Source organism: Bison bison, unplaced genomic scaffold (genome assembly GCF_000754665.1).
Source record: "Bison bison bison isolate TAMUID 2011002044 unplaced genomic scaffold, Bison_UMD1.0 scf7180017864289, whole genome shotgun sequence".
In the NCBI taxonomy this organism is placed as follows: Eukaryota; Metazoa; Chordata; class Mammalia; order Artiodactyla; family Bovidae; genus Bison; species Bison bison.
In genome coordinates, this window is record NW_011494861.1 from 21,879,387 (window position 1) to 21,895,924 (window position 16,538).

General features: G+C 38.7%; 1 protein-coding gene across 6 annotated transcripts in view; it reads right to left on the minus strand.

The window, feature by feature from the left end:
• The window catches only part of ACBD6 (acyl-CoA binding domain containing 6), a 203,772-nt gene extending 187,234 nt beyond the window's left edge, over window positions 1-16,538 (minus strand). For all 6 annotated transcript variants that reach the window (XM_010850170.1, XM_010850166.1, XM_010850168.1 and 3 more), the window contains exons 1-3: window positions 16,041-16,538; window positions 8,978-9,042; window positions 5,628-5,724 (exon numbers count right to left, since the gene is read on the minus strand). In XM_010850170.1, the coding sequence (XP_010848472.1) occupies window positions 5,628-5,724; window positions 8,978-9,042; window positions 16,041-16,262 (384 nt within the window). In that variant the 5' untranslated portion in view covers window positions 16,263-16,538. The remainder of the gene's footprint in view (window positions 1-5,627; window positions 5,725-8,977; window positions 9,043-16,040) is intronic.

Here is a 16,538-nt window from a genome sequence, read left to right on the forward strand (position 1 = left end):
CATGTCTGACTCTTAGCGACCCCACGGACTGCAGCCTACCAGGCTCCTCCATCCATGGGGTTTTCCAGGCAAGAGTACTGGAGTGGGGTGCCATTGCCTTCTCCAGTGTGTGTACCTTAAATTTATAAAATACGTCAGTTACATCTCAATAAAGCTAGGGGTAAAAGTTAAGATGAGGTTTAAGGCGAGCCCTAAATCCAATGACAAGTTGTCTAAATAAGAGAAAGTAAGGGCAATCTGGATAGAGACACAGGGGGAAAAGGCCATGTGAGCAGAGATAGAAACTGGAGCTATCCTGCCACAAACTAAGGACTCTCTGAGACCACCAGAAGTACTGGTAGAGGCAAGGAAGGACTCTTCCCTGAAGCTTTCAAAGAGAGCATGGCTCTGCTAACACCGTCATTTCAGGCCTCCTGTACTGTGAGAGAGTTTCTGCTGTTTTAAACTACAAACTACTAGTTTGTGGTACTTTGCTATGGCAACCCTAGGAGACTAATACAGCCTGAAACACGTCAGAAAGAAAAGTGTTCAAAGAATGATGGGGACATATCAAAAGGACATGGGAGCCATCTTGAATGGCTTTCAGTGGCCAAACGATGGTAATTGATATTACTACTGAATAAAATACAAATCTATGAATATATTCTTGACTATAATGGGTGAGGCAATCAACCAGGGGCCCTGAGCACATTTCATGTTCAGTATGCCAGGCTCTGACTACTTCTATCTTGGCCATTTCTCAGGGTTGTGTGTACAGTAAGCCACCATCAGGGATGAGGTAATTTCTTCCACACCCCTGAAAAATAGCAGGTTTGCTGCTCCCTGCTATGAAAGTGATGAGTCCCCAAAGCTCGGTGCTCCTTCCCTATGGCACAACCCACTGTATGCAGGAATCCATCTAGGCCCACCTGTGTCATCCCTGTGGGATTTAGGGGACACAAGAATGTGAAGCAAATCCAACAAAGCTCATGTTGTTTGCCATGCCAGGAATAATACAGTCCTTTGGCTCGGACCCAGGAGTCTTGTAACTCTGCCAGTATGTAAGAAACAGTAATAGGCTATCTTATTAGCTTGTAAGTAGGGCAGAATCCTTTCACAGTTTTTGGAAATGAGTAAATAAGTAAATAGGGGAGAAGGGAAAGCCCATCCTCACAGTGGCATGCCAAATAATAAATGCAGAAGGAATGATGGAGTTAGAATACCGTTAATGGATATTAAAACTAGTGGGTGAAATCTGATTAGGAAGAGGATATTTACAGTCTTAGAGTATCACCCCACAAATTACTCATTAATTTCAAAGGGGGCAGGGAGAAATGTTATAGTGGAGAAAGCAAGTGATTAAAGTTAATATAACCGATTTGGGGACAAACAGACATCATGTATCTTCTGGTATAATACACAGAGAAGGACACAATTCTGTGGTATTCCTTCCAAAAATGTAATGATCCAAATCTAATCACGAGGAAACATCAGACAAACCCAAATTGAGAGCCAGTCTACAAACTAACTGGCCTATACTCTTCAAAGACATGACAGTCAAGAAGGAAAGGCTGAGAAACCACTGCAGATTAAAGGAGACTAAAGAGACATGGCAGCTAGATGCAATGCATGATCCTGGATTGGACGATTGATCAGAATTTTTTAAAATAACTATGAAAGACATTTTAGATATATGATAAACTGGAATATGGACTATGAATTTGACAATAATATTGAATGAATGTTAAAATTCCTGATTTTGAGAAAAGAGAATCATTGTTACTTGTCAGTAGGAATGTAAATTGGTATAGCCATGAAGGAAACATTATGGGTTCTTCAAAAAATTAAAAATAGAACTCCCATATGATCCAGGAATCTGACCTCGGGGTATACATATAAAGGAAATGAAATCAGAACCTCAGACATCTGGTCTCTCATTGTTTATTGAGCATTATTCACAATAGCCAAAATATGGAAAGACCTGAGTGTCCATGTATGGACGAACGTATAAACAAGACGTGTTGTGTGTGTATATACACACAAACAACAGAACATTATTTAGCCATGAGAAAAAAGGAAATCCTGCCATTTATGACAATACAGATGAACTGGGAGGACATCATGCTAAGAAAAATAAGCCAGACAGAGAAAGACAAATATTACATGATCTCACTTTATAGGTAGAGTCTAAAAAATGAAAAAGTCAAATTCATAGACGCAGAAAATAGAATGGTGTTTACCCCTGGCTAGGGAAAATGGGGAGATACTGGTCAAAGGGTACAAAGTTGCAGTTCTGTAGGATGCATAAGTCCGCTACAGGCATAATGACTACAGTTATTAATACTGTATTGAATATTGGAGATATGCTAAGAGAGCAAATATCAGGTGCTCTTCTCATACACACAGAGAGAAAAGGTGACTATGAGAGATGATATATTAGTTAGTTCAACTATAGTAATCATTTCACTATGTATATACACATAAATCATGTTGTATACCTTAAATATACATTTATAATTTTTATCTTAACACATATGTACACATACATCTACATACACACACATATGCATGCCTTATAGGAACTCTTGACACCAAAAAAAAAAAACCAATAACCAATTTTGATAATGGCAGTATAGTAATGTCGCATAGAGTCGGACACGACTGAAGCGACTTAGCAGAAGTAGCAGCAGTAGCAGCAGCAATGTATTGAAGTATTAAGCAGTAAAAGGGCATGATGTCTATAACTTCTCTAAAATGGTTCAAAAATAATAAAATAATTCAGAGGAAACCTATTTATATGTATGTACATGTAGACAGAAAATGATAAAACAAGAGAAACAACTGGCATAACTAGACAAATGCCATCTAAGAGTTCCTTGTGCTCTTAAAACCTTAAAAAAGTTATATCAAGACATCATTGTACTATTATTAGTTACCAATAAACACACTAATTAATAACAATGTATTCTATACGTGAAATTTGCTTAGAGAGTAGATTTCAAGTGTTCTCACCATAGACACACACAAAAAAACATGATCAATATGGGAGGCGATGGATAAGGTATTTAAGGTACGAAATCATAAATTCTGTTACTTATCAAAAGTTATAAACTCAAATGCCTACGTAAGAAGTTTAGCAAGATGGTTCTAGCTCAGGATCTCTCGTGAGGTTTTGGGTGTTTTTGGGAGTATAGTTGCTTTATACTACTATAGTTGCTTTATACAGTCTCTGCTGTACAGCAAAGTGAATCAGCCACACGTATATCCTCTTTTGGGGATTTTCTTCCCATTTAGGTTACCACAGAGCACCAAGTAGAGTTCCCTGTGCTATAAAGTAGGTTCCCCTTAATTATCTATTTCATACAAAGTATTGTTGTATGTCGGAGAAGGCAATGGCACCCCACTCCAGTACTCTTGCCTGGAAAATCCCATGGACGGAGGAGCCTGGCAGGCTGCAGTCCATGGGGTTGTGAAGAGCTGGACATGACTGAGCGACTTCACTTTCACGCACTGGAGAAGGAAATGGCAACCCACTCCAGTGTTCTTGCCTGGAGAATCCCAGGGATGGGGGAGCCTGGTGGGCTGCCGTCTATGGGGTCGCACAGAGTTGGACATGACTGAAGTGACTTAGCAGCAGCAGGAGCAGTGTTGTATGTCAATCCCAATCTCCCAATTCATCCACTCCCCCATCACTCCCTCCCCACATGCTTTTTTCTAATACACATAATGTCAGCTATGGGACAGAGAGCAGAGTGGTAAAGAGTGGGGATCTGGACTTATACAGGCATAGGTCCAAATCCCAGCAATATCATTTATTAGCTGGCTAATCTTGGCAAGTAGTCTTAAAATTCTTAAGAAGATTTCAAAGGGCAATATATGCAAAGAACACATTCAGCATGACAGTTGTTATTATTTCATCATCTTTAGAAGCAAATATCAAAAGAAAATGATTCTTTTAACCTAAAAGAAAATGATTCTTTTAACCTAAAACAAAATGAACTAAATATCAAACCTCTTGAGATTGAGATTAGGGTCCGGCCCCATACCAATCAAAAACATGTGGGGTTAAAAGCTATGAGTCAAAGGTACCAGCTCAGAGTGTTTAAACTAAAAATTAAAATGTAAAGGAAATATAAAATTTCTCTTTACAACTAGATTATGATGTTAACATATTTTTAGAATCATGTATTAAAGAACCATTTTTACTTGAAAAGTATGTATCTGTTCTGTTTGGTTCTGTTTGGTTTACTCGAGTTTCATAAATTAAGTAGGTAAGATATATATATTTTTTAAAACATCCTTAATGTCTCGTTTCCATAAGGAAGAACTACCTTAACTACATGGACTGTGCAGGCATCTGTAATAGTCAAGGTTAATGGAATTTTACTTAGTAATTAAGGCTTTGAAGATAAGAAGCCATAAATTCTGTCATTTATCAAAAGTTATAAACTCAAATGCCTACATAAAGCCAGGCAATCAGAAACAGTCAAGTATAAGTCAATAGAGAAGAACTGAGACCACAGTGGCTGGACCTGAAGAGTAAGGACTCACTTAAAGGCATGCAAATTCAAGTCTTGTTTTTGTTTTTTTTAATATTGTGCCATCTGTATTCAGGCTGAGTTCAGTTCAGAGAGGCACTTGTTCTTACCACTGAATTTCAGATTTTTAAGTCCTTTTACAACCTTTATGGTATATATCTGTACACAGATGATGTTTTATAGTAGTCATATCATTAGAGATATTCTAAGTTGGTTATCTTTCCCACTTTGAACTCATAATTAAGATATATTTTTATATGTCATAATATTTACATCTTTAAGGTTCCTTATAATTCTGACATTTTAAGATTCTATCGCTGATTCCATCCTTCATACTGGTAATAAATATCTAATAATGAAACAAGTGCCCCCAAAGTCCAAAGTAATCTCTTCTTCCACTGGATACCTTAGCACTCACCTCATTATTTTATACTATTACTCTATTTTTCATATGTTTTATCTTCTATAATATACCTTGTGAAAGTGAAAGTCGCTCAGTCGTGTCCAGCTCTTTGCGACCCCATGGCCTATACAGTCCATGGAATTCTTCAGGCCAGAATACTGGAGTGGGTAGCCATTCCCTTCTCCGGGGGATGTTCCCGACCCAGGGATCAAACCCAGGTCTCCCGTATTGCAGGCAGATTCTTTACCAGCTGAGCTATCAGGGAAGCCTTATAATGTACCTTACAGTACATAATAGCAGAAGGTGTGTCATTCACATTTTACCCCTATCGATAAGCATTTTGCACTTGCATAGAAGGTGTTCACAAAAAAAGAAAAAAAAAGAAGAGAATCCTATCATTTCTCAATAATATGATCACAAGTTAAACTCTTTCAAATTCTAAAATGAACTGAGCTTTTGCATGATTTACAATTATGCTTTTAAAAATTCTCCACAATTCAGAGTTCTCAGTATCAGTAGCTGGCTATATGAACATATAAGCAATAGTATTTTTAGATAGATAAATACTACAATAACTTTATAATCTTTCTATTTGAGAAAATAAAACTCAAAGGATGTTACTTAAGCCTACAGCTTAGTTTTAACATTTATTTGAGAGAAAGATGGTGTTTTTTTGCAAAGTGTTATTTATAATCATTAAGTCTTACCTGAGGATTCCAACTTGGATCTAATTTTTTAACTACAGCAATATATTCCTGCATTGCTTGGCTGGGGCTTGAATCACCAAGAGCTTTCCATGCTTCCCTGTAGTAATATCCAAAATGGTCTATCATTAATTATGTAAGAAACACAAACAGTATATTTCTTGTTATTATTAAGAAAAAGGCACACGTTTTAATGGTCACAAGATGTAATAAGCCACAGACGCACAGCCTTCTCTTTTTGCCTTTACATTGGTCCATAGCAATACAGACCTTATCAGCCCACCTAAGGAGCCCTTTTAGACACTTTTCCCTCTAATCACCCTTCCCATGAAATTTTAAAATATATATTGCATATTTGTCGAATTTAAGAAGACATAAACTATTGTAATATCTAAGATTTTAAAACTCCCTCAAACCCAAATTTCACCCCTGCTGAGAACACACGGTCTACAGACAATAGGAGTAGTTCCCATCTAATGAATTAACTGTGTTTATGGCATTTGAATAATGTGTTCACTATTCATCACATAAAACAATATTCTGTGGGAAATGCTTCAAACTTTTTTTTTTTTTTTTAAACTTCTTATTTTAAGATGTGAGAAATACACCTTCCCCTCCTGCTGTTATCTCATCTCTAAGCTGCCAGTAGTAGATCCTGAGGCCTTGGGCAGGGACTTCAAAAGTGAGGGGGCAGCGAAGACAGACGAGAGTACTAATTAATGAGAAGGCAGGGACTTCCTGCAGTTCAGTAACCAAGAGCAATATTTCAGTCCTGAGCCCCCTTCTGCACTTTCCTTTTCTTCTTTTCTGCCAGCTGCTAGACCAGCCCTCCTTCTTGGCTTTTCCTGCCAATTCTTTCTACCTCCAAGTGGGAGGTACAGTCACTGATCCACTGTAAAAGGTAACTCAGAGTTTTCCCGTTACCTTCCTGCTCTTATCACGGACAGAACATCTTTCTGAGGTTACCTAAATTTATTTTTAATCTCTTGAAATTTACTTGTATACATTGTAACACTTTACCCCAAATATACATTCTTCAAAGTAAAGAAATTTCATTATTTAATACTATTAAACAAATGTACGGAGAAGGCGATGGCACCCCACTCCAGTACTCTTGCCTGGAAAATCCCATGGACAGAGGAGCCTGGTAGGCTGCAGTCCATGGGGTCGCTAAGAGTCAGACACGACTGAGCGACTTCACTTCCACTTTTCACTTTCATGCATTGGAGAAGGAAATGGAAACCCACTCCAGTGTTCTTGCCTGAAGAATCCCAGGGACGGGGGAGCCTGGTGGGCTGCCGTCTATGGGGTCACACAGAGTCAGACACGACTGAAGCGACCTAGCAGCAGCAGCAAACAAATGTATATGAACTGTATTTAGATTTCCCCAAAATATTCTTTATAGCTTTCTTTTTCCAGATGAGGAGCCAATCAAGACTCACACATAACACTGAGTTTCAAGTATGTTTAGTCTTTTTGTCTTCCATGATACTGATATTTTTTTAACAGTTCGAACCAGGTGTTTTTTAAAATATCTTTCAATTTGCATTTGTCTGATTGTTTCCTCACCTAGAGAGTTTTCTTGCCAAAAATGATTAATCATGATTAGAATCAGGTGAAATATTTGGCAAGCGCAACATATAGGTGAAATGTCATTTACAATTCATCACATCAGGGGCACATGACAGCAGTTCGTCCCATCCTTAGTGATAAGAGTCAGGATTTAGTACAAGCAGTGTCTCCAGGTTTTCTCTTTGTAATTAATAATTAAACTCTTATTGTGTGAACTCAGATTGTGTGAATGTTGTTCCCAAGTTGTTTTTCATCTAATGGTTTTAGCATCTATTGATGATTCTTGCCTTATTCATCTATTGATGATTCTTGAATTATTATAACTGTAAAGTCTAAACTTTTAAAAACTACTAAAAACAATGAAAAAAATAGGAAAACACAGGGGAGAAAGTAATGGTGAACTTATAATTCATAAATTAAAAAATGCACAAAATATGCATCAGGTAGTCTTATAACAGTAATAAAATGCCAGTCAGAGAACTATCGGAGAAGGCAATGGCACCCTACTCCAGTACTCTTGCCTGGAAAATCCCATGGATGGAGGAGCCTGGTAGGCTGCAGTCCATGGGGTCACTAAGAGTCAGACACGACTGAGTGACTTCACTTTCACTTTTCACTTTCATGCATTAGAGAAGGAAATGGCAATCCATGCCAGTGTTCTTGCCTGGAGAATCCCAGGGACGGGGGAGCCTGGTGGGCTGCCGTCTATGGGGTCGCACAGAGTCGGACATGACTGAAGCGGCTTAGCAGCAGCAGAGAACTATTTGTTGTCATCAGCATAGGAAGCTTGAGCCAGAAAGAAAATCAAAGCACAGCTTCCTTCACTGAGAATGCTCTATACAAAAGAAGTCAGCTGAACTAAACAATTGTGCTTAATGACATTATGGATTTGCATTTCACGTTCAAGCTCTACATTTCCTCACAGCTGGGTGACAAACAGTTCCCAGACAGGCAACTTGTTCAGGGAACCACATTTTGAGGAGCACTGCTCTAGAAAGAATGTGAGAAACCAGTTGTAGTTCTTCTCTCTACAACCATATTTCACCTTTTCTTTTTAAACCTTTCCTTCTCTACTTTTAATTTCAGGCGGATGCTCCAAAGTCCTTTCTTCTGTAAGTTTCCCTATTGTATATGATTTCTCTCTTTTCACTTAAGGTAGGAGGATATAAGGCCTCATATGACAGGATGTAATCTCTGAATTATAATTAAAAACAAAAAAATTCTAGGAGGGCATAGTCTTTCTATGGATTCAGGAAAGAAGCAGGCTCAGTATCTATTTTTCTTTCTCCCTGTGCTCAAGAGGTTATTAGAAGTACTTCTTTACCATGGTAGGCAAGGAACGGAAGAGCATTAGAGATGAGGAGAAAAAACTGGGGAAGGAAAAAAAGAGTAAAATATGGGGATTTACCCTGCTCTTCTCCCTTCCCATCCTCCAGAACTTCTTCCAAGATCCCTCCAGAGAGAAGTGGTGACCCATTAGGGGCTGTATGATAAGGAAGGAAAATTTCAAGCAACAGCTCTTACAGTCACTCTCTAAGAAGTGATTCATATGTGAGGAATGTATGAACTACTTATATACCAACATCAAAGCATAAGAATCCTTTAGGAGACTTATCTAAAATCGGCTTCTTTTAATCTCTCTCCCAACTGCCTGTCATTAGCACTGCCTACAGCAGAAAGAGATTAATATAAAAATAATTCTTTAATCTGCTCACTACTTTCTAATTCCTAAACACCTAAACCCTTTACAACAACCACATTAGATCCCAAGAATTTCTTACCATTTTTGCTTTCCTTCAAAGTCAAAGAAGCTTGGTTTAGGTGTATTGCAATTTCCAACTTTGACCTAAATGAAGGGGGTGGGCAGAGATAAAACCAAGAACTTATTTTTCAAAAAACTGCCTGAGAAACTTTTAATTTTTAAATCTATTATGTATACTTTGTAACTATAGGTTAGAAAATATCTACAACTATATAAAATAATAAAATGTAACATACTTTGCAAAAGCAAACCAAAAAAATAAACTTTAAATGGAGGCTGCTTTGGCTTATTGCATAAAACAACCATTAACTAGCAGTATAACACATTTAAAAAATGAATGATAAACAGTTACATTCCTAAATTAGACAAATTGTGTGTATATATATAAAACAAATTATAGATTTTGTAATCATGCTACCACTTACAATGTAGAAGAATTTTAAAATATGCAATAAACAAGCTTTAAAGTACAGTTTATCAGAATTCATCATACAGTCTGTTGATGCTGATTCTCAACACTATCCACATTTTTTCTCTCTCAAACTCCAGAATAAAACACACTATTTTCAAGTTTATGAAGCTAGTCAGTATAAATTTAGATGCTAAAAGCCATGAAAAAATTTCAAGGCTCTCAACAACAAATTCTATAAATTCTATCTATTCCACAATAATCTTCTCTTGTTCATGGTCAATACTTATTTTTAATCCTCAAACACTTGTAGTTAAACTACACAGTGATTATTTGCATTATGAATAAGCATAAATGAAATTCACACAAGTTAGACTTTACTGCACACCTTGATTCCCCCTGGCACAAGTAATCTCCCTTTCTGATGAACTCTCACAACACTTTCTCTCTCTCTGTGATGGCACTTTTCACATTTCCCTTGTGTTAGCGAGGTTTGTGTAGTCTCATCTTTCTACAAGAATAAAGTCTCTCAAACTATTCTTAACCCACCCATTGCACATAGCATAGTGTCTAACTGAAGGCAGTAAAAAAAAAAAAAAAAAGTTTGTTGCATATGGAATGTATACATTAGGCATGTGTTCAACACAATACCTACCCACTATCTCCCTAAAGCTAAATACCACAATCTGAACCCTACCTACTTCTCTGGGACCTTCCCACTACCTCCTAATACTAACACATGCATTTTGCTAAAATCAAACTGATAGTCCACTCATTAACCAGACTGGTCTACTCAACTGCCTTAAGGATTTTCATTTTTATTCTATTTTTCTCATGTTATTTCCCTCAACTGAAAAGCCCTCACCTTCTTCCCTCCACTTTTCAAAATGCTCCTGTCAGTACCACTCAAGGTTCAGATTCTAAGGAACCCTTTCAGTCTATAATGATCTCATTCAGCTCTGATTTCCTAATAACTGTCATCTCTATTATTTGCTTAGTAATTAATCGCATGGCTCTCTGGTCATTATTAAAATGTACAGTGACACAGGGGCAGTCCAGTGAGGAAGGGACAGGGAGAAGAAAGGATGAAAGAGCAGGAGCTGCATTTCTTAGACAATCACCATAAACCAAAAGCTTCACATTAAGTCAAAGGAGCCACACAACAATCCTGTTAGGCTTGTCGTTACGTACTCATTCTATAAATGAGTACAGAGAAGCTGAGGAGGATTGTCACTGCTCACACATTTATAAATCTTGAATCAGGAGTCAAGACTTGACTCCAGGACTGACATCAAAGTCCAATACTCCTCTACTAGACATCACTCGGTTTCGTATGCTATATAGAATCCAGGCTTCCATTCTGGCATCTCTAAAATCACTTGAACGACTGGACTGTTAGAAATATGAAATGAGATAAACTATTAGGTATCATAAAAATAGCAATTACTTTGTGTTTTTTCATCCAGACAACAGCCAGTGGCAGAAATAAATGCCAATGCCTATCCTTCATTTCTCCCACAGTGACAGAAGTCTCAGCTAGACACAAGATCATTGAGCTGAACATTTTATGTGACTATGCAACTTCCGCCCAGGTCCAGGGAACTGGATGTGTGTAAAAATGATATAAATATCTTCCTTAAAAAGTAAGAGGGACTTGTTCTTCCCTTTCCCTCTGCCTAGGCTAGAACTGATCATGGAAAGATCTTACTGCAGCAGTTCTAAAACTTTCTGGTCTTGTAACCCCTTTACACTCTTAGAGACTGAGCCCCCCAAAGAGTTTTTGTTTATGTGGATTATATTGATCAATATTTACCAGATTAGAAATGAAAATATATTTTTAAATGTGAATTAATTTTAAAAATAATAAACTTGTTACATGTTAACATAAATAACAAAATTAATAAATAACAAAAAATAACTATATATTTTAAGGCAAAAAAATATTTAGTGAGAAAAGTGACACTGTTTTACATTTTACAAATCTCTTTACTATCTGAATAGAAGGCAGGTGTATTCTACTTCTGCATTCAGTCTATTGTGATACATTATTTTAGATGAAGAAAGCAACTTCACACAGATACACTGTTAGAAAAGACAGAAGTATTTTAGTAGCATTTTGAGATAATTGTAGATATTCTTCTTTGATATCACACCAAATCTCAACAAGTAGCAGTTTCTTCAAGGATAGCTTCTTAAAGATTCTTCCCTGGTGGCTTAGATGGTAAAGCATCTGCCCACAATGTGGGAGACCTGGGTTCAATCCCTGAGTCTGGAAGAGCCCCCGGAGAAGGAAATGGCAACCCACTCCAGTATTCTTGCCTGAAAAATCCCATGGATGGAGGGGCCTGGCAGGCTACAGTCTATGGGGTCGCAAAGGATCAGACACGACTGAGCAACTTCACTTTCTTTTCTTTCTTTCACAATGTGGAATCTGAAGCCACATCAACAAATTTTTTATACTGTTCCATTAAAATCCATTGGTCTGACTCGCATACTTTGAATGCATCTTCTATCCACACATAATTTGTAACTTCATTCCCTGCAACATCTGAAAATAGTTCACTGAGTTGTGCAGATCTTCCAAATGTTGACCTATTTCATTACACACACAACAGTAAAAGTTCACAATCACTAAAGCTAGCACTAATCTATCAAAAACATTTTTTAGTATTAGGAACCTGTCAAGATCAGGTGGCAGGTACAGATTTTCCAAACCTAATTTTCACTTCAAGGCTCAAATGTTGTCACTGGCAACAAATACCAGCAGTTGTTTTCCTTTAAGTGACAGTCTGACTTCTCTTTTTCAAGAAACTGTATGCCAAATACTCAAGCTTGAATAAGCATAGTTTATCTGTAAGTTGCTATATTAAGTTAAAATTATGTATGTTGAGAAAAGTGGGTAGCTCAACTTGCAACTCAAAATTTACACAGGTGTTTTTCTTCAAAACAGCCAACAATAATTCAGTATGCAGGAGACATGTTTTGTGTGTACCCCTATTTTATCACACACAACATTAAAAAGACTTGTATTCAAGAGTTAAAATTAAATAAAATCAGTAATGTTTACTGCTTTATCAAAGGCATTTTAAAGTGAAACTGGCCTTTTTCTTTGTAAATTCATCAGTCAGTTCAGTTCAGTCGCTCAGTCGTGTCCGACTCTTTGCAACCTCATGAACCTCAGCACGCCAGGCCTCCCTGTCCATCACCAACTCCCGGAGTTTACCCAAACTCATGTCCATTGAGTCAGCGATGCCATCTAACCATCTCATCCTCTGTTGTCCCCTTCTCCTCCTGCCCTCTATCTTTCCCAACATCAGGGTCTTTTCAAATGAATCAGCTCTTCGCATCAGGTGGCCAAAATATTGGAGTTTCAGCTTCAACATCAGTCCTTCCAATGAATATTCAGGACTGATTTCCTTTAGGATGGACTGGCTGGATCTCCTTGCAGTCTAAGGGACTCTCAAGAGTCTTCTCCAACACCACAGTTCAAAAGCATCAATTCTTCTGCGCTCGGCTTTCTTTACAGTCCAACTTAAATTCAGAGTACACAGTGGTTAAAAAAAAAAGTTAAAAAATACTACTGCTGCCACTGCCTTGATTCACGCTAACACATCAGCAGTTTTATCCACCATGACAGCACAGAAGAAAGGCAAATACAAACATACCTCGTTTTATTGCACTTTGCTTTATTGTGCTTTGCAGATACTGCATTTTTCACAAATTGAAGGTCTGTGCATACCCTGTATCAAGCAAGTTTATTGCAACCATTTTCCCAATAGCATTAGCTCACTTCATGTCTCTAGGTCACATTTTGCTAATTCTCCCAGTATATCAAACCCTCCACTAGCAAGATTACAAGTCATTGAAGGCTCAGACGATGGTTAGCACTTTTTAGCAATAAAGTATTTTTCAACTGAGGTATGTACATGTTTTTAGACATAAGGCTACTGCACACTTAATAGACTACAGTATAGTGTAGACATAACTTTTATATTGGAGAAGGAAACGGCACCCCACTCCAGTATTCTTGCCTGGAGAATTCCATGGACAGAGGGGCCTTGTAGGCTACACTCCACGGGGTCTCAAAGAGTCGGATGTGACTGAGCAATGAACACTTCAGCTTTCATGTGCATTGGGAAACCAAAAAATTCCTGTGACTCACTTTATTGTGATATCTGCTTCATTGCAGTGGTCTAGAACCAAACACTCGTATCTCTGAGGTATGCCTGTATTGTCTTAGTATTATTATGAAAATAGTTTTGACTTTATATTCTCTGAAGTCTGAGGGATTCTCAGGGGGGGGTCTGTAGACCACAGTTGGAGAACGGCTGCCCTAGAGAATGGCTAACCTACAAGACAGAAAAAGACTGAGCCCCTGGCTGATTACATGAAGCGGAGCACCCTATCAGCCTAGATCAGCCACCTCTAGCCCATTATCTGAGATGAAAATAAAAGTTCAGCAGCTGAGCCGGTATCCTGACACAGAAGCTTTTGTATTCCCAAATTCAAAGAACAGTTCTGGATCCAGAAAAGACTGGATAAATAAAACTACAGAATTCTAGGACCTCATTAGTAACACATTTCAAATCATAAGATAATGAAGCCTAAGCTATGAAACAGAGTTATAAAATGTAGCACTTTAACAGAGCATCACCTAAACTCTGTTGTCTCTGATATATACATGATATTTTCAGGGCCCCTGAAACAGACTGTTTCAACCAAGGTTGCCAATGGTAAATGCCAGTGAATCAAGTGTACCCAGGTTAAAGTAGGAAGATGTGTTGACTATCCCCACTTGTGCTAGTGCTGAAGGCTCCTCAACAGGAGTTTGAAATTTTCACTGTCCTCAGGTTTTCACAGGTGTCAGCCAGTTGCCTTTTGTTGGCACAGTGCAGGCTGATGAACGTTAACTGCTGTGATCTTTTTGAAACCACTAAAAGATGCTAGTGGAACCACTGGCTTATCTGAGACTAAGAGAACTATTATGTTAGGTAAGGTTAGGTCTCTGCCTGAGAAAACAATGTTCACAGCTCAGTTTATTTTTAGCCTTCTCCTGCTGACAAAATAGAGTGTTATTTGGAATAGAAAGTGAAATTATTTCATGAGAAAAGCCGATTTTATGAGAAATGTAATTATTTTACGACAAATTTTGATCCACTATGCAGGAATTATATTGAACTCTCAACTCTGTTATTCTATCAAAGACTTCTATTTTTAATACCGCCACAGAATTCTGATAGAAACAAAATATTTAGAAGAGACTGATGAACACTGAATGTCCTAACATCCCTAAGTAAGCATAATCTTATTCTCCAGTTCTCTAGTAATTATTCTCTCATAATGAGGAATTTTATTTCCAGATACAGAATATCTCTAAACACTCTAATGCCAAGAGGGTGATGAATGCACACCTCTTCCAGACTATCTGGATGAAGTACACCTGAGACAGAATGGTTTAGCAGCTGGCAGGTGATGATAGTTCACTGATGACTTGGTATCAGATATTTAACGATGCTGATGCTAATACCAATAAAGATATGTCATAGAGAGGAAAACAATGTTTCTTGGAAATGTGGAGAAAATTAGTCTTATCCTGCCCAGAGAATTATCAGTCAGCCATGTTACTTGTCCAAACACAATGCTCAATAAATTCTTGTGAAATAATTGAAAGTCTCATTGTAATGTTATTAGGACAGGACTAATAACCAAAGAGAAAACAGATACCCAGAACTTTTGCAAGAGAAAAAATTCTGAGGCCAATTCAGGGGCAATTTTCATTGAACACTATAATTTATATCATTTATCCCTACAACTACATCTCTCAGGTCACTTTAACTGATATTCATCGATCTTCAAAAGAATCTTCATCTCAAGTCAGTATATTCAGTTTATGGTACAGAGGGACCCCCACAACTATTTCTTTTTAAAGAATATAAGGGGAAACAGATAACAAGAGGCATAAAATGGACTATTATTCAGAACTCCATTGCTTCCTGTGTTCCAAAAGCTGGAGTCTTCCTCAACTTTTAACCCTTGTTGGCAGCTGTTCACATGTTTAAATCTAAACTCCTCAGGTAACTTTTGTAAATCTCTTGATGGCAAGTATCACGATGTTTTTGCTTCTCTGGATCCCCCACAGGTGTAACTCCCAAGTGTTTTACTATAAAATATGCTAAACAAGTATTGTTGATTATGATGAAGCGCTAATTTTCCAACCCAATTACTCTCTGAGGATAAATAAAAGGTGTGCCATATGACATTATTGTATTTCCATACCTCCAGGTAATTTCAGAGCCTTAGACTCGGGAGCTACAAGCTAGTTCTGGTTCTGATTGTTTACCCATTTTGTAAATGTTCTGAAGCTGATGAAGGGCATAAGGGCAAGGTCACTAAACAAGTCGGGAAAGCCCCAGAAAAACTGTCCCTCAGTAAACAAGTCGGGAAAGACCCAGAAAAACTGTCTCTCAGTGTCAGCTAAATATTGCTCCTAGGATAGCAGACAGGTCCTTTCGTTGTCCAGAACGAAGCTAATCCTTAGATGATTAAACACACACACACACACACAAACTTCATTATACCTGACCATTAACCAAGCACTTTCACCATCTGTTTTTGGCGGAAAGAGAAGGCTTACGGTCACGCTCCGGCACCCAGCCCTTCCCTGCTACTTTACCTGCTTGTACCTGGCATACAGGTACAAGAGCTGCTCCCTGCTGGCCACTTGCACCAGGCCTTGGAGGTGCTCTGCAGCCTTCTCAAACAGCTCTGGCAGGCTCCTGGATGCCTCGATCTTGGGGCTCTGGAGGGATTCCACATCCCCGGAGTCGTCCCCGGAGCTCAGCTCTCCGCCACTGTCGCCCGTGGTGGCCCCCGAGGGCAGGAATGACGAGGCCATGAGTCCGCCTGTCTTCTGGACCAGGTTTGACGCCGGCGTGGGGGCCTGGCCCACCAGTCCCGAGCTCAAGTCGCACCCAACTCACCTAACCCGAGCTCCCTCGCTTAACTCAGCCTCGCTCCCTCTATCCCCTTGGTCTCCCTGGGTGTGCAGGGAGGTCCCCGGACCCTCTGCTGCTCTCCCCCGTGCCCGGTTCTTCCGGCTTCCCCAGGCTAACAGGGACTCGGGCTAGCCCAGATCGCTCCCGCGCGCGGGGGTCTACGAGCAGCACAGCAA